At 44.6% G+C, this 17634-nt stretch overlaps 1 protein-coding gene across 1 annotated transcript in view; it reads left to right on the top strand.

Moving 5' to 3' along the window:
* Positions 1-51: 51 nt before the first annotated feature.
* The window catches only part of NSUN2 (NOP2/Sun RNA methyltransferase 2), a 29533-nt gene continuing 11950 nt past the window's right edge, over positions 52-17634 (top strand). Inside the window, 9 exon segments of the mRNA XM_079917298.1 lie at positions 52-457; positions 560-717; positions 1877-1981; positions 7415-7520; positions 9826-9897; positions 10678-10762; positions 11933-12125; positions 14154-14228; positions 15366-15496. Of these exon segments, the coding sequence (XP_079773424.1) occupies positions 347-457; positions 560-717; positions 1877-1981; positions 7415-7520; positions 9826-9897; positions 10678-10762; positions 11933-12125; positions 14154-14228; positions 15366-15496 (1036 nt within the window). The 5' untranslated portion in view covers positions 52-346.

Raw genomic sequence — 17634 nt, 5'->3', positions numbered from 1 at the left:
CACTCCGGGCCCGCTCCGGCCCCCGTCGTCTTGGTGCGCATGCGTGACCTCGGGCTGTCCGCATCGCCGCCTGAGCCCGCGCGGAAACCCAGGCCCTCGGCCAGTAGGCGTCTCTCGGCCTGCTCTCTGGAGCCACTTTCCCACTCAGGACTGTCCCCGGCTCCTCCTGCTCGTCGTTTTCCGGGAGCACGGGTCGCGGCGCTCTGGCTTGTTTCCTGAAGGGTCCTGCAGGTCCGGGAGAGGCGCAGGCGCTGACCCACGGGGTCCTCGAGCTGCAGCCCGGAAGTGCTCACGGCCGAGGGTGGCGGCTCGCTGTGTGCGGGCGGCGTGCGCTGCCGCGTGGGCCATGGGGCGGCGGTCGCGGAGCCGGCGGCTCCAGCAGCAGCAGCAGCAGCAGCAGCAGCGACCCGGGAGCGCGGAGGACGGCGCCGAGGACGGCGGGAAGCGCAGTGGGACGGTAGGAGCCGGGGACCCGCGGGGACCTCCCCGATCCCCAGGCCTGTGGGGCGGCGAAGGGGAGGCTCCCCGGCCCTGGGCACACGTCCCTCTTATTCCTCAGGGCTGGGAAGGCGGGTACCCCGAGATCGTCAAGGAGAACAAGCTGTTCGAGCACTACTATCAGGAGCTCAAGATCGTGCCCGAAGGCGAGTGGGACCAGTTCATGGAAGCGCTCAGGGAGCCTCTCCCGGCCACTTTAAGAATTACGGGTTACAAAAGGTAGGGGGGTCATGCTTTTCGTATTTCCTGGAAAGTTGGGGTTAGAACGCCCAAGGTTTAAAACGCGGGTGTTATTTTTTCCTCTAAGAAGCGCATGTCAGCGGTGCAGATTCGAGATCCTGGAGGCCTTGAGGGGAGGGAGCTTAAGTGTCCTACGGCGTAGGGAAAGGAGGGATTGCAAGTTGGGAGGCCAGAATGAGAAAGGAAAATGCAGCCTGAGGAAGGGTTGACTCCTGGGAATTCGTGAGTTGAGGATGCCCACCCTTTGGAACACATGAGAATTTGTGACATTACCGAGTTTAAGTGAAACGTACAGTGTTCTCGTTCCTTAAAAAAAATGTTTTTTTGTAGTCTTGTAGGTGAGCAAGTGCGCGCCCATTGCCCGCTGCACAAAGACCAAATACCGAGGCAAGGGGCTTTTGCAGAAAGTGAAAAGGCTTTATTGCAGGGCCACCAAGCAAGGAGACAGGAGGCAGAGCTCAGCTCTCCCCGTCAGCTGTTGACTGGGGTATTTATCTTGGAGGTGGCCAGTAAGAGGAGGAGGGGACTTGGAAATGATGGGTGGAAAGTTGGGGTGAGTTTCAAGAGTTCCCTACAGGTTCTCTGTCCTTCATGCCTGTTTATGGGTCCCATGTGCAAATTCGGGGTGGGGCGTTTTGTCTGTTACATGTGGTGGATTTTCAGCCTGTGATGTCTAAAGTTTACCGTGCGTTATTTTAGTCCCTAAACGCGCCTGTGCCACGCGAAGGGGCCTTTAGCATGTTGTTTCCATGTCTGCACATCCCTGGTCTTTTGCAAAATAAGCTTAGAGGTCTCAGTTAATCACTGTGTTTTGCCTATGGGCCTTGAGTGTGTAAGTTACAGGGTATGGTTTCAGTTATACCTTTTGAAGATGACCTGCAAGTGAAATTGGAACTCGAGGAATATTTAGGAGGGAAGGAACGCAGTAGTATTGTATTTAGTTTATCACCTTTTAGTGGTCAGACAATGAGGATTGTTAAGCTTTGAAAGAATAGAGTAAAAAGGCAGTAATGAAAGAATGTGTTCTCTCCACACAATGATGGTTTTAGTTTTAAAACATAATCTTGAATTTACAGAGAGATAAAATTTATTAAATTAGCTTTCCAGATGGATTTGAAACTTGCTTACTTTTTAATAGCCACGCAAAAGAGATTCTCCATTGCTTAAAGAACAAGTATTTCAAGGAACTGGAGGACCTGGAGGTGGATGGGCAGAAAGTTGAAGTTCCACAGCCTCTGAGTTGGTAGGTATAACGAGGCTTCATCCTGCTGGATATTTCTCTGGAGTTTTAATCTTTTTCACTTGAATGTATTTCTTGGTAGTGCGTTTGCTGTTGGCCTGAAAGAACCTGAATATATTTTCCGGGCATTCTCCTGTTCTTCCCAGTGCTTTTTTTTTATCGCTGTTAGTTCACGCTGGTGTGCAAGTTTTCCTATGTGATTTGCAGCCGTAGTGTGTTGAAGTCTTGATCTCAGTTAATTTTTCCAAGTCAGTCCAGCCTCTTACCTTCCTTGACATTACCATTTCCACCATTTCCATTTACACCCCTTGTCTTCATGTCAGAAGCGTTGCAAACTTAATGTTTTGTTGCAGGGCCCAGCCGTTAGGCCAGGTAAGAATCGTGGCACGCGAGGTAACATGGAGGGTAGCCGATGTTCAGTTTGTGAATCGCTCGGTTTATTGTACACACCACACGACATAAGAGAAGGTAATCATGCACCTGAGGGAAGGAAGGGGGTGATGAAGGGGGCGTCTCAGCATGAATGTTGGTCCCCTTTCCTGGGATGTGAGCAGGCGGGAAGTCCCCATCTAATCTGACAGTGCCTCCAGCAGCGTCTCTGTCTGAAGCAGCTCCTCGGCCTTGGAGCATAAGGTCCTGGGATGATGAGCCTTCCAGCCACTGTCTCAGTGTTTTAAAGAGTTATGCAGCTGGGGTTCTCTTCTCTATCTGTCACCCTTCTGTTCCCATGCCGTCTTTCTGAGGACGTTACCAAACACCAGACGTTTCCGAACAGTCACCACGGAGATTCACACTGGTCACTGTGACTCCATTTCGGACTACTCAACGCTGCCAAAAGTCATACAAGAGAGTAGGAATCGGGGCTTCCCTGGTGGCGCAGTGGTTAAGAATCCGCCTGCCAATGCAGGGGACACGGGTTCGAGCCCTGGTCCGGGAAGATCCCACATGCCGTGGAGCAACTAAGCCCGTGCGCCACAACTACTAAGCCTGCACTCTAGAGCCTGCGAGCCACAGCTACTGAGCCTGCGTGCCACAACTGCTGAAGCCCGTGCACCTAGAGCCCATGCTCCGCAACGAGAAGCCACCGCAGTGAGAAGCCTGCACACCGCATCGAAGAATAGCCCCGCTCGCCACAACTAGAGAAAGCCCACACGCAGCAATGAAGACCCAACGCAGCCAAAAATAAAATAAATAAATTTATTTTAAACAAAAGAGATAGTAGGAATCACATGACTAGAAATCACAACATAGCCCTTCACCTGGCAAAGGCTCAGCAAGGCTGCTTCAGCCGTCCTGTGTGTCGGCTGTCTCCAGTGTCTCCCAAGCACACTCCTGCCCTCTCTGCTCACTGCCCTTTAATCTTACTGTCCCGTAGGTGTCCTGTGGCTTACTTGTTTCTCAGGGTTCAGTTCAGGGCTCAGATGTGTGAAGGCAGACCCTTCTGTCTCGTAAAATGTCTGGAGTACTCGAGCACAAACCATAGCAATGCCGAGCCCTGGACTAATTTATAAACAGAAAAGTCGTTAAATTGCTGTAGCTCCACATTTCCGATGATCAACTTTGCGGTATTGAGAGTTCTCACAAAACAACAACACATTTTAAATGATTGCTATAAAAAGCTGAATTTAATCAGCATTTCCTGGCAAATGCTGAAGCTTTGACTCTTCATGTATTTGATGTTACCTTTCATTTTTACCCTTGTGATACCCTTTAGTGATCACAGACCAAGGTCAGGTTCTCATTAATCATGGGCTGTGGATTTGCTTCCTTTTCATTCTTTTGTTGGCCGTTTGGATTTTCAGTGTCTGTATCACAGATGTGCACATCATCCACCTTTAGAATGAATGCTGAATGGCCAGATGCTAAAATCAGATCAAAACCAAATGTCAGCATTATAGAATGCATTTCTGGGACACAGGACTAAACCTTCAGTATTAAGCCAGAACATTTCATGGTGTTTTTTTTCGTTAAAACGATTTTAGTCAGAGTTTAAAAGCTTGACTGTTAGAGGACAGGAAAAGGACTCAGGTGCTCGGTGGCTGTTGGTGGTCACTCACTGCATGTCCGCGGTCCTGAGGCCAGTGGACAAGGAAGATGTATTTCCAGTTGCTGTACCTACAGTGTTGCCGAGTGAGGTAGCCTTCACGTGGTGAGCTGCTCTTCCTCTCAGAGGACTTGGGTTGTAGACGTAACTCTTCCGTGCCGAGGTTTGGAGATGTGATTGATGTCCTGGCGCTTAAGCAGGGGGCATCTGATGTTTTCAGAAGCAGGTTTAAGGTTGTCTTTGTGCACGTTTCTATTTCTAATAATCTTGCCTGCATTTGCTGCCTCTCACAATCACCTGAAAACATTTTTATTCCTTCAGCCTTACGTTCAGAGGTGCAGCTTTTCGGATGCGAAGGTCTCTGAGTGTCCTCTGGGTCTGGGCAGTAAGAGGAGGTGAAAATTCAGCACGTGCTCCTGTGGGAAAGAGGCGCCTTTTCTCTGGGCCTGTTCTCGTGGGATTTTCCTCCACAGCTCCAACAAATACGGGAATTAGTCTCGCTATTATTTTTTATTTATTTATTTCTTTTGCGGTACGTGGGCTTCTAATTGCTGTGGTCTCTCCCGTTGCGGAGCACAGGCTCCGGACGCGCAGGCTCAGCGGCCATGGCTCACGGGCCCAGCCGCTCCGCGGCACGTGGGATCTTCCCGGACCGGAGCACGAACCCGCGTCCCCCGCATCGGCAGGTGGACTCTCAACCACCGCGCCACCAGGGAAGCCCTAGTCTCGCTATTTTTATTGTTTTCTGCAAACTGTGGTCATGCTTTTGTTTAATCAGCTCATTGAACATTTAACGGCTATTTTTCGCTCTCGATTTTTGAATTTGGGGTATGGGTACAGGACCAGTCAGTTCCCAGACTTGTTGGAAAGGCTCTGCAGGTGTTCTGTGGGTGAAGAACACAAGCGAGTCACTCCAGTAACAGCCAGGCATTCTCTACACGTTACTGTTTGCTTTAATTTTCTGAACATGGCTGAAGGGTGTGAGCAGCATGTTGTAAGATTTGGGTTCCTGATAGTCAACCTTCTTCCATTATCGGTGAAGTTGTGTGATAGTTTTATTGTATAAACATTTAATCAATCAAATTCACTTGTCAAGTGTGGGAAACCCATAAATCAGTAAGCAAGTAAAGCAGAAGCTTAAACTACTTCTGGTGGTTTTCTATATTGTTCAAAATGCAGAAATAGGTCATGTATTCTTCTAACCTTTTGCTACATCGTGGGATATAATATAGGAGAAATGTTTTTGGGAACCAGGTTTTCTAGAAGGTATAGGACTTATCATGTATAGGACTTATAGCTTGGGCAGATTTCATTTTTATCCTTACTTTTCATAGACTAGGAACTGTAAGGAATTATCCTAAAGCAATTTTTAAGAGACCTTGTTTTGACAATCAGTTGTTGAGAACACACCTTATTGTCATGCTGTTTGTGTTCTTTTTAAATGTCTGGGTTGAAGATGATTTACCGTAGGTGTTGTATATATTTAGAGACTGTTTCTCTTAAGAATTTTTTAGGGACAAAGGGGACAGTGGTGCTTTTAATTTATCCTTAAAAGATACGACAAGTTTGCAAAATAGGACTTTAGAGACTCAGGAGCTAAATTTGAATTACATAACTATAAATTAAATACAGTTTTTTAAGATTGTTTGATGTTGAAATCTGTGAAGATTTTCATAAACATCTGTTAGCTCAAAAGAGTTGTTCCTAAAGCTATATAAGAAACATACCTTTTCATTTTAATTGTCTGTGTTTAACTGTCTAAAAGTTCTTAAATATTTTTCTCATGAGTAAGAGCTTTCACAATCATAATAACGTACAATAACTTACAATCGAATTTTATTCTTATAATAGTAAATTTACATTTTAACTACTAGAAATTCGACCTGTAAGGCACATAAGGAAATATTCCCTCAAATTATATCTAGAGACTGCTGTCTCTATTTGAAAATGAAACTTCAGCAATGTACAGTGAATAGTGGCAGGCAGCATTCAAATTAGTGGTGTTTGGTGGCTTGGTAAAGTAGTAACTGGCATGTGTGCTGTCATTAGTCACGGACAATTGGGGGTTGCCAGTAGATGTTTGGATATCAGCAAAGGTAGCAGTGAGTCAGCAGGTTTTCTTCAGTTCTACAGCTGGAGCCAACCTGAGTGAATCCCTGCCATTCACCTCTAGTGAGGCCAAAGGGCGTATTTAAAGCTAAACTTTTTGAAATTGTCTGATAAGTATGATTGCATTTTGCTTCTGTATTTTTGAAACAGGTTAAATATTGAAGAGAGAAGCAGGCATAAGAGATAGAAACAAAGCACCGGGACATTTGGAGGGTGGCCGTGAACAGATTCAGCCAGTTTAATCTTCATTGTTTGGTGGAAAGTATTTTTCACATGTATCTCATGATAACATGACAGTTGAGCAGTGTCTTCAGATCTTAAGCCTGAGTTTGTGTCTGTCAAATAATCAGAGTCTCAAAGCAGTCAGATGTGTTGTTTTTCAGATGTTCCAGCTTCATTTTCTTGGCTGTCGCCTTAGCTGCAGTTTGACACATGGAAACATTGTGACCCTGCATTGTTAAGTTGAGCTCATTATTGTACCTCAGAGTTAACAATGAGTTTGGTGTGATTTGTCACCGAGTGCCACGTTATGCTGAGCGTGGCCCCATGTGTCCTATCCGTGTACTGACCTGTGCAGTTGGAGCTCAGTGGGTGGGCAGGTGCAAGCTGCGATGAAAAAGCACACACTTCCTAATCAGTGGTGGTGTGATTTATAGACAGTTCAAATATATTCCCAGAAATGGCAGGAGAAGCTTCATTCTTAGGTCTGTATAAGTAGCAGCCTAGGAGCTCAAATTAATGCATTGGTGATTTCCAAGGATTTTGGTATGTAAAACATTTCAGTACATTATTGGACTGATTTGTTTTGGAAATAGTGAAAAATATAGTAAAAAGGATTGTAATCAAACGTCTGGCAAACATTCTAATACCTGCCCTACGGCATCACTTTGATTCTGTGTGATCTGCATTTTAAGTAATTTGTCACCTTATGTCCTCTGTTGGCCTCCGTGCCGTCACGTTAGCTCACCACAGTGGAGAGCAGCTGTGTGGGAGGCTCCCGTTTCATCAGATCGTGGACATGCATCACCATAACTTCTCAGTGGTGTCATGTGCGTGTGTCTCTCAGAGCGCCCAGGCCGCCTGTGCCGGGGCCACGGGGCGCAGTGAGAGTGCACCCGTGTGTCCCAGAGCTCTCACGGTGCTGCTGGCCGTCACGCGAGGACGGGACTGAGCGGCCGGAACACAGCCGGGTGTCTCGTTTGGCTTATGACCTGTATAAGCAAGAAATTGTGAAGAGGCCGCTTTAACATAACCCATAAATGTTTTGCTTTCTTTTCGGTCAGGTATCCTGAAGAACTTGCCTGGCACACAAACTTAAGTCGAAAAATCTTGAGAAAGTCTCCACAATTGGAAAAGTTTCACCAGTTTCTGGTTAGCGAAACTGAATCTGTGAGTAGATGCCTCTACGTTTGTTGGTTTCCTTGAAACTTTAACTGGGCCTTAGTATCAGTCCGGTAGTTTTATTTTAACCATACGTGCCTCTGGGAGTGCCGAGGTGGATGAGGCAGGCAGAAAAACCCGCTGAAGTGTGTGCGCGCCCCCTGAATTTCTGCTAAGTTACGTGGCTGCTGTCTCGTTTGGCGCCTCTGATCGTGAAACGTCTGGCGGGCACCGTCACACATGCCGGCGTGGCTCCTTGTTTCTGGCCGCTCCGGGTTGGGGTGGCCGCAGCCGGGGGCGGAGCACAGCGCCCTGCTCCATGGGCCTCGCTCAGGAGCAGCTGCCCTGTCCGCTCTCATGTCCTTCCGAGGTGCACGTGCCACGCGCCTTTCCCGCGGAGAAAGCGATATGCTCTCGCGGCCATGTGTATTTTATTAAAGTGTTTTACCCCGCATTTGCCAGGCAGACAAACAAGACCTAAATGCGACAACTTTGGTTCTCGTAGAACGACCTCGCCTTCGCCCTGTCAGCCCCTCCGCCTCCCCAGGTTCCCTGATGGCGGTTCAGTCACTTGAACTTCTAACCTTTAGCCTCACATCTTCCCCGACAAAATAGCTGTTCCCGCGTGTAATGCATGATTGAGTGAATGCCCATAAAATTTGGATGTTGTGAGCTTTGCAGTTTACTTTCAGTTTTTTGGGCATTCTTAATAGTCTCACGTTTAAAATCAGAAGCTGCCCCTTCTTATTTTCTAATCTCCTTTTTCTAGCCAAGGAAACCTCTGTGTCACCAGATGGTTTTTATTTCTTTTTCACTCGGAGCGTCTGTGTCCAGCTGACAGGGTTATCGTGCTTCCCATGTTTCTTGCCGTGAAGCCATAACCAATTTAGAAACCTTTCACCCCGCTCCGTTCTAGTAGCTACTCAGTCCAGGGTAGAGCTGTTCCCTCTTGTGGCTCTGTGTCCAGCTTGGTAACCCGGTAACCTGGGCTCCGCTTGCCTGGTTTCCCACCCCCATCCCTACCCTGGTAAGGAGTAAACAGAGCTGAGCACCACCACGGGCCCAGTTCTGTGCTCGGGCTCATACAAGAAGGGGTTCTCTGGCTCGGCTCTTAATCTACTTGGATGCGTTAGAGAGCAATTTAGGTTCAAACTTCAACAGAGCAGAGGGTTTGTGGGGAATGGAGGGATACACAGTCCGGTAGGTCGTGAAGAGCTGGGTTTTGGCAGCTTTGAAAGGTAGAGGACACTGGAGTTTAGTGTTGGCGGCGTGTATGGTAGGGAACCAGTCCAGATTTTTGATCAGGAGTCAGCAGGGTGCAATACTCCCTGGGTTGTTCAAAGTTGACTGCAGAGTGTCCATGAATCCAGGGACCACCTGCTGGGGTGTCTAGCCACGGGCCTGACATCCTCGTCCTACATGAATGCTCTGAGTGACAACTCGGGTGAAAACAGAAGGCAGGCTCTTCAGAATCACAGGTGTAACCCAGAACTTGGGATCCGTGCCCCTGGCGAGGCAGTCGTGGTTCAGTCCTCACAGATGCAGTGCTGGCCGGAAACCCATGAGGTGAAAGGAACAGGTGTGAGTGGAGGCCTGTGTTTAGGTTCTGACAGTCAGGTGCGCAGGTGTAAGATGAGTGATGGCTGCTTGGGTGGCCTTTCCAGGACAGGGGCCCCAGGTTGTAAAGAAGCAGAAGCCTCCTGGTAGCTGATGCTCTTTTGGCTTTTTGTTAAGTGTTTAGTCCTAAGCTGTTACAATAGAGTTGTGATTGGCACAAGTGCTGGATTTCACTAAGGAACTTTGTCTGAATCTGAACAGCTGTACATTTTAACAGATGTCCTGACCCACGAGTGAAGATCTAGAGGATGGTTGGTTTAGTGAGGAGTTTTAATTATTCTCTCTCTTCCACAGGAAACATGGGGGCAGTGGTTGATGGGGACAGTTCTCAGGAATACAGAGCAGGCGTGGGCTGTTCTGGAAACAGGAGAACTAAGAGATAGAACTTACAGTTTCAGCTATGAAACTTTTAACGGGGACTTTCTGTCCTGTCCTGTGCTCGTGTTATACTTGAAATTCTAATATTCTAATGTTGTTTTGATATTTATGGTCATCCTTACTTAGTCTTTTGGTAGCAACCATTTATCCACTAGTATAAAAATCTGTCTTACTTACTGTCTATGTGATAGTACTAACTTTTGTGTTCTGGTATAATTATATGGTATTTTCCTGTTGCATTGGAAATAACGCCCAGTATTAATTTTTTTCTGCCTTTCTTAATGCCATTGCTGATTTTTAAAAAATTTTATTTTCTAAGGGAAACATCAGTCGTCAAGAAGCCGTTAGCATGATTCCACCACTGTTGCTTAATGCTCACCCTCACCATAAGGTATCGTGCATTGAATAGAAAATTCTGGTGGGTAGACCACCCTCAGTGTTTGTGTCTCTCTGTTCTGTTGAGACCTTTTTTTCTTTATATAGTTAATCATTTCTGTTTTCCTTTTCACTTTGGGTAAAGTGGAGAATGACATTTATTTTAGGTTCTTTTTGCAATTTTTACAACTCAGTTTCTTTACTTACTACTCAGATAATCTTCAGTGTTCTTGATTGACTAAATCGGTTGAAAATCATAGTGAACATGTATTGAGGACTTGTTGAATGCTGAGGATTGTTCTATGTTCTTTTTGTGAATCGATTCACTTTATTATCCACATACCCCTGTGAGGGTAGATGCTATCACTGTCCCCCTTTTTCCAGATGAGGGGAAGGAGGCAAAGGAAAGTGGAGCCTGAAGTCACCAACTAGTCGCCAGTGACTGAGCTGAGACTTGAACCCAGCCAGCTCTGCCTTTTAGCATTTTGTTATACTGCTTCTCGCACTTAGCATCTTTACTCATCATCCCTAAATGTATTGCTTTCACTGGTGTCTAGTGCCATTTTGTTCCTATCCCCTGTGGAGTAAGTATCTTTATCCTTCTGTGGTTTGGGGACATCATATAATATTAGGCCTCTGGAAGTTCAGTATAATATGCTATAGATTCATTCTATAAATAAATGTATTTGGGTTGTGAAATAGAAATGAGAAACTAGTTTTAAGTCGTTCTAAATTAAATGTAGGATGATTGATTTATTAAAAGAAGAACATCAGACATTTTATTGCTTTTCAGTAGATTTTAGATATGTGCGCAGCACCTGGATCAAAGACCACACAGCTAATCGAAATGCTGCATGCCGACATGAGCGTGCCTTTCCCAGGTATGCACTAGGCTGGTTTTTGAAGGGTAGGGGTGCTACTTTGGTGGGTTGTAGACAAGGAAAAGAGCATAACACAGGAGGCATCAGGCAGATGGGTTTTGTGTCTCTGGAAGTAGAGCTGGACGCTGTGCACACCTGTCAGTTGTCCTCAGACCCACACGTGCATTGTGGGGAGGGCCTTTACTTTAGAATTACGTGTATTTTCTTTTTCTCTTCTTTTTTTTTTTTTTGCGGCACGCGGGCCTGTCACTGCTGTGGCCTCTCCCGTTGTGGAGCACAGGCTCCGGATGCGCAGGCTCAGCGGCCATGGCTCACGGGCCCAGCCGCTCCGCGGCACGTGGGATGCTCCCGGACCAGGGCACGAACCCGCGTCCCCTGCATCAGCAGGTGGACTCCCAACCTCTGCGCCACCAGGGAAGCCCCCTACGTGTATTTTCTATAAAAGCAAGTGGTGTTTCTTTTTAAAGCCATAGTAGGTAGATTGCCCTTTGAGTTTTCAGTAGTAACAGTCTCACATTGGGGTTTTTGTTTCCTTTTGACTCTTTACTACCTATGTGAGAGGCAGGAGAATGTAGTTGTCCAGAGCTGCTGTCAGACTCCCCAGGTTCAAATCCCACTGCCATTTAATAGGTGAGTTCTGTGACATTGCCAGACATCACATACGAAATGGGACATCTGTCTTGAACTTGGAGGACATTATGTAAGATTGCAAAGGTCAGAGCCTCCCAGGGAGCGGGTTGACTTGACCCTGAGGAGCCTCGGCCCCTCCCCAGGAAGCAGATTCGCAGGGTCCAGAATGGAGGCCCAGCACATGTGCACTATTTTAAACACTTGTTGGGGGATTTCGTTGTTTTCTACATCTTTCTTCCCTCACCCTCCTTTTTAGTTAATCGTTAATAATGGAAATGTTACTTTTGGCACAGTAATTGGTACAAAGTGAATAATTGTTGAACAGATGAATTTTGAAGTTTTGACATTTTAATTGACTGTGAAATCCATGCCGAGCCACCTGGTTCCTTTTTCTGGACCACTTCCCTAGTTCTAGCAAATCTGAAGCTCGGTCTTACGTTTGCTCAGTTGTCCGTCTCACCTGCCAACCTAGAGGTTACACATTTCAGGAAATTGCTCCACTTACGCCACCTTTCACCTGACGCAGTTTTATGTTCCCAGAGGGGTTTGTCATCGCGAATGACGTGGACAACAAGCGCTGTTACCTGCTTGTGCATCAGGCCAAGCGGCTGAGCAGTCCCTGCATCATGGTGGTCAACCACGATGCTTCCTGCATCCCTCGGCTCCAGATGGATGTGAATGGGAAGAAGGAGATTCTCTTCTATGACCGCATCTTATGTGACGTCCCTTGCAGGTATGATTAAGAGTCCGGAAAGCCCAGAGTCCACTCAAAATCAAATCAGATATAGTCTAAAGTGAATCTGCACACGGTGTGCATGCAATTGCAGGTGTCAGTCTTGTGGCAACTGGTTTGAAGAGAGAGACACTGAGCGTAAATCAGAAGCCAGAAACTCAATTTTAGTGATAAACAGAACGAAGAGATCAGAAAGGGGGTGGTTTTGATCGTCTTGAAAAGGGACACGAAGAAGATACCTGAGAGGCAAGCAGTGTCATCATAAAGCCTCGTTAACAGGCATTTCAGGATGTTAGTGCCGCGAGCGATTTGCTTGTGCTTATTTCCGGTGAGTATGTAGGATACTTGTCATAGGATAATACGTGATCACATTGGGCTTCTGTGGTGAATCTTATGTAGCACAGTGAAACTCAGGGGTTCCAACCTTTGGGAAACTCAAGTGTATTTGTACACGTGCCTTTCTTCAAGTTTTACAAATAAATTATAGAGTTTTAGAGTTTACCTATAAAAGAATTTCATGGCATAACTGAATAACTTAGTTTTTCCAAAAAGAAGAGAATCAAACTTAAAACGTCTGTTAATTTCCTGGAGGCAGTGACACAGGCACTGGTGTCACACATGTTTAATACCTTCTGAACACACGACTTTGTTGAGACAAAATACAAACTTTGTTGAGACAAAGTTTAGTACAGACGCTGCCACAGAACTTTGTTAGCACTAAACACAGTGTTTAAATATGACACATCGGAATTAAATCCTGTCTTATTTAAACAAGGGGCAGATTACTGCTGGTGGCAGAACTCATTAGCACTGAGTGTGACCGCCTGTCAAATACCGAAAGAATTCTCCTTCACAAAATTGAAATAGGTCATGAGCTATGTTCCTTTCTTTCTAGATTGCAGCTTTTTAGTTTTCCTTTGGATCAGAAAAACTGATTTTTCCCACCCCTGTGTTTTTGCGATCACAAATATCATACTGTGAGAAAGACGTGACCTCATGAGCTCTGAGTTGTAAGCTGAAGGAATTAGAATTTAAGTCACCACCATACATGCAAGGGATGTCATTTGAAAGCAGTTATATCGTATAGGACGTTTCCATCCTGCAGACCCCTCACCTCAAGGACATGTGACTAGACCATCAAGGAAAATTAAATTTTACAGAGAAAGCCAGCAGACACAGGAATTACTCAAATTCTGAGTAGATAAAATTCGACATGCACAGAAAGATTAATTGATCAACTCTGTATTATGGAATTTACATGTAAATGATTTCCATTAAGTAAAAGCAGAAATTAAAAAATGTTTAAGTGTGATATATAGAAAAATCTTGGTAAAGAAATTAAATTGGCTTAATTGAATTTGCTGTGGAAATCCTTTATGAGTATAAGTTTATCATTATTCTTGTAATTCTGATTAAAATGTTACTGTTCATTAGCCAAGTTTCTTTTCTAAGTAGCAGGATCAAAAGGTTCTGTGTCCTAGGTCTGAAGATTAGTTTTTTGTTTTGTTTCGTTTTGCGGTACGTGGGGCTCTCACTGTTGTGGCCTCTCCCGTTGCGGAGCACAGGCTCCGGACGCGCAGGCTCAACGGCCATGGCTCACGGGTGCAGCCGCTCCGCGGCATGTGGGATCTTCCTGGACCGGGTCACAAACCCGTGTGCCCTGCATCGGCAGGTGGACTCTCAACCACTGTGCCACCAGGGAAGCCCTGAAGATTAGTTTTGCTATAGTATTTTTTCTCAAATGGAAACAAATTACTGTCTCTTTGTTGAGAGAGGTGTTCTTTTCAAATCTTTATTTCCTTATTGCATTGAAATGGAAGTGCAATTAGTTTACTGTACTAGAGTGTCCCCAAAACAAAAATAGAAAGTTTATTGTAGCTTGTGAGAATTTAGATTGTTTTCTAATTGGTGTTTATAGTAATAATAATGATACCTGTTTTGTAATTTAACTCAAATATGACATATTTGTTAAGCTGTGATCATCTAACCGGTACAGAGTTTTAAGTTTTTAAATATCTTTCTTTGCAGTGGAGATGGCACTATGAGGAAAAACATTGACGTCTGGAAAAAGTGGAGCACCTTAAACAGCTTGCAGCTGCATGGGTAAATAAACTGTGTAATTGGTAGCCCTGTGTGACTAAGAGATTAGTGAAGGTTTATGGTTGAATTACCTGGGCATCCAGAGCTTCAGCTGATTGACTGTAATCCTCAGAATGTTAATGGCCACCTTCATGCGAGTTTGCTTATTTGTCAGAAGTAGTTGTTTTTAAAACCTCTCAAGAGTAGGAAACTGAAGATTGTATACATTTCAGGTATACATTTATTGAGAACGCCTTTTATAAAAGTTTCCTGTCACATTTCAGACATGTGTTTTCCATGAAATGACCATTTCTTACTAATACTTCTCCTCTCTGTTTTCAGTTCTTTTGTGTTGAATTATTTTGCTTAACATTTTGACCTCTCAGAAATATGTTTTGGTTGTCTTTAAAGAAAATTTGGAAAGTTCTTAGAAGTGAAAGGGAAGAGAAACTCTTATAACTCAAAGATAATTTCTGTCATGCCTGGTATATTATAGTGTTTTTCTGTGCAGAGGGATTTTTAAAATAGCTGTTTTGATTTTACTGTCTACAGAGCTTTGCTTTCTTTTTTTCACTTAACATTAAAATTATACAAATGTAGAACTATGGGTGATCTGGAGGGTACTAATGAATATTTACCATAAATAACTTCAGGAAATTTTGTTTCTCTGTTAAAAACTTACTACTGTTTTTGTGAAACAGGCAATTGGGAATATAATGTACTAAGAGATACAAACTGCTCATGGAAAGAAAAAGCAAATATTTGTATAAGTATGGAGACTTTTTAATAGTGAAATTTAGCTAATATATTGAATTCATTTGTTAATCAGCTTTATGCTTTGCTTGTTGGCATGTTGGGAAAGGTTAACAACAGTAACAACATTGTAGTAACAACATATAGTAACAACATCTATAAATAGGTGCTTTTTAGATAAACAGGGAACATCTTATATAGGGTTAATCTAACTTCGCTTAAAAATCTTAAAATTTTTGTTGTTATTTTTTTCTTTATATGGGAGTTGCTCATCTTACATAGAGTATTTTATATTTTATTATGTCTGTCATAAAATTTGTAATGAATATGTGCTACAGTCAGTGCCTCTGATGTATGTGCCATGCGGATGTGCTCGGCACATGGGGTAACCTAGTCTCCGGCCCTTAGTTTACAGCTGCGGATTGCAACTCGGGGCGCTGAACAGCTAGTGGAAGGCGGCAGGATGGTGTATTCTACGTGTTCACTAAACCCCATTGAAGATGAAGCAGTCATAGCATCTTTACTGGAAAAGAGTGAAGGTAAGTGCATGATGATCTTTCAATAAGAGTATGTACTTTTCAAAACCTTTATTGCTATAGTGTATTTTTCTGTAGGCTTTTTCTACGTTTGCTTGTGTGATTAGCCTATAAATCCTAAAATGAGGTATCCCTGATTAAAAACATGCTTATATAATGGGTTTGTTGTGTTTCGTGAGTTCTGCAGTTTGCCCATTTTGTTTCTCTAGGTTTGAAAGGTTATGTCAGATCCTTACCACACTGTTGCATTTTTTAAAAAATTGTGGTAAAACTTACATAACTTAAAAATGTACCATCTTAACTATTTAAAAATATATAGTTTGATAGTGTTAACTACATTCACATTGTTGTGTAGCCAATTTCCAGAGCTCGTCACCTTGCTAAACTGAAATTCTGGACCCATTAAACAACTCCCCAGTATCCCCTCTGCCCGCCCCCCCATTATTTTTCTGCCTCTGTGACTTTGACCACTCTAGATATCTCCTTTGAGTGAAATCATTACAGTATTGTTGTTTTGTGACTGACTGGCTTACCTCTTTTCAGATAATGTCCTCAAAGTTTACCCATGTTATGTAATATATCAGAATTTCCTTCCTTTTTAAGGCTGAAAATATTCCATTGTGTGTTTAGACCATATTTTGTTCATCCATTAATCTGTTGATGGACACTTGGTTTTGCTTCTGCATTTTAGCTGTTGTGAATAAACGCTGCTTTGAACGTGGCTGTACCAATAACTCTTTTAGACCCTGCCTTCAGTTCTTATGTGCGTACACACAAGTGGAATTGCTGCACCAGATGGTCATTCTGTGTTTATTTTTAAGGACCCACCATACTGTTCTCCACAGCAGCTGCGCCGTTTTACATTCCCACCAACAGCACACAAGGGTTCCAATTTCTCCACAGCCTCGCCAGCACTTGTTATTTTCTGGGTTTTTTTGTTGTGGTGGTGGTTGTTTTTTTGTTTTGTTTTTTGATAGTAACCATCCTAATGGGTGTGAGGTCTTACCACACTGTTTTATACTGAGGGACCAGCGTAGGTTGTAAGAACATTTCATAGTGTTTTCATGTTTTTGCTGAAATGTTAAGCTTTCCATCAGTTTCTCCTTAACAGAAATAATTGGAGATTTCAAACTAACTAAATTTCCAGAATAGAATGCTACCGAGTTTTCTACTTATGTATGAAGCAAGTTGAAATGCAGATGTTGAAACAGGTGTGCATTTCCTGAGGCAGTAACCGAGACCATCTAGGCTTCCGTTACATTCTTAGTGGCCGAGTGATCTCTGTGCTGTGTGGTCAGCCCTCTGATTGTTCGCACCTTTGGGGTCTTTTCGACCTGAATTTACTATGTTGTGTTTATTTTGTTTTGCTATACTTACATGAAGATGTGATTTCTTTTTTTTTTTTTTTTTTTTTTTTTTGCGGTACACGGGCCTCTCACTGCTGTGGCCTCTCCCGTTGTGGAGCACAGGCTCCGGACGCGCAGGCTCAGCGGCCATGGCTCACGGGCCCAGCCGCTCCACAGCACGTGGGATCCTCCTGGACTGGGGCACGAACCCGTGTCCCCTGCATCAGTAGGCGGACTCTCAACCACTGCGCCACCAGGGAAGCCCGAAGATGTGATTTCTGAACAGTGTTTCTTGCATGGTTATGAGGTCTACATTTTTGATGGTACTTTATTTCGAAAGGCATGTGAAGAGGAGAGCTGTGGGTGATGTAATTTGATAGTAAATTTAACTCTTAGTGTCCTATTCTGTAATTACTTTCTAACCAGGCAGGTGGGTTTCCAGTCTCGGTTTTGCTCTCACAGCCATCTCTGCACGTGGTTGCTCCAGACCACACTGTACATGTCTCATCTCTGTCCTCCGTCACGTGTAGACATCATGTAGAGGCGTCATGCGTGGACGTGGCTTCATCAGACAGTAGGCCTTGGCTGGGCCTTGTACTCTGCAGTTGCTGGGGCTTTCGACTGGAGAGGCTGTGGTCCCCGCCCTGAAGTCCTCAGACTCAGCTGGGGGAAGGGTGGCCGATACGCATTCAGTCTACACGCGCTGGGCCAGCGTTGGCAGCTTCTGACCCAAATGCTGGCAGAAAGTCACTGCTGAGCGCAGGGCAGTGTTTGATTGAGAAAACCAGTTTTCGT

The sequence above is a fragment of the Stenella coeruleoalba genome, assembly GCF_951394435.1.
Source record: "Stenella coeruleoalba genome assembly, chromosome: 3".
Classification (NCBI taxonomy): Eukaryota; Metazoa; Chordata; class Mammalia; order Artiodactyla; family Delphinidae; genus Stenella; species Stenella coeruleoalba.
The sequence above is the reverse complement of the archived record's forward strand: the minus strand, read 5'-3'. Positions and strand labels throughout refer to the sequence as shown.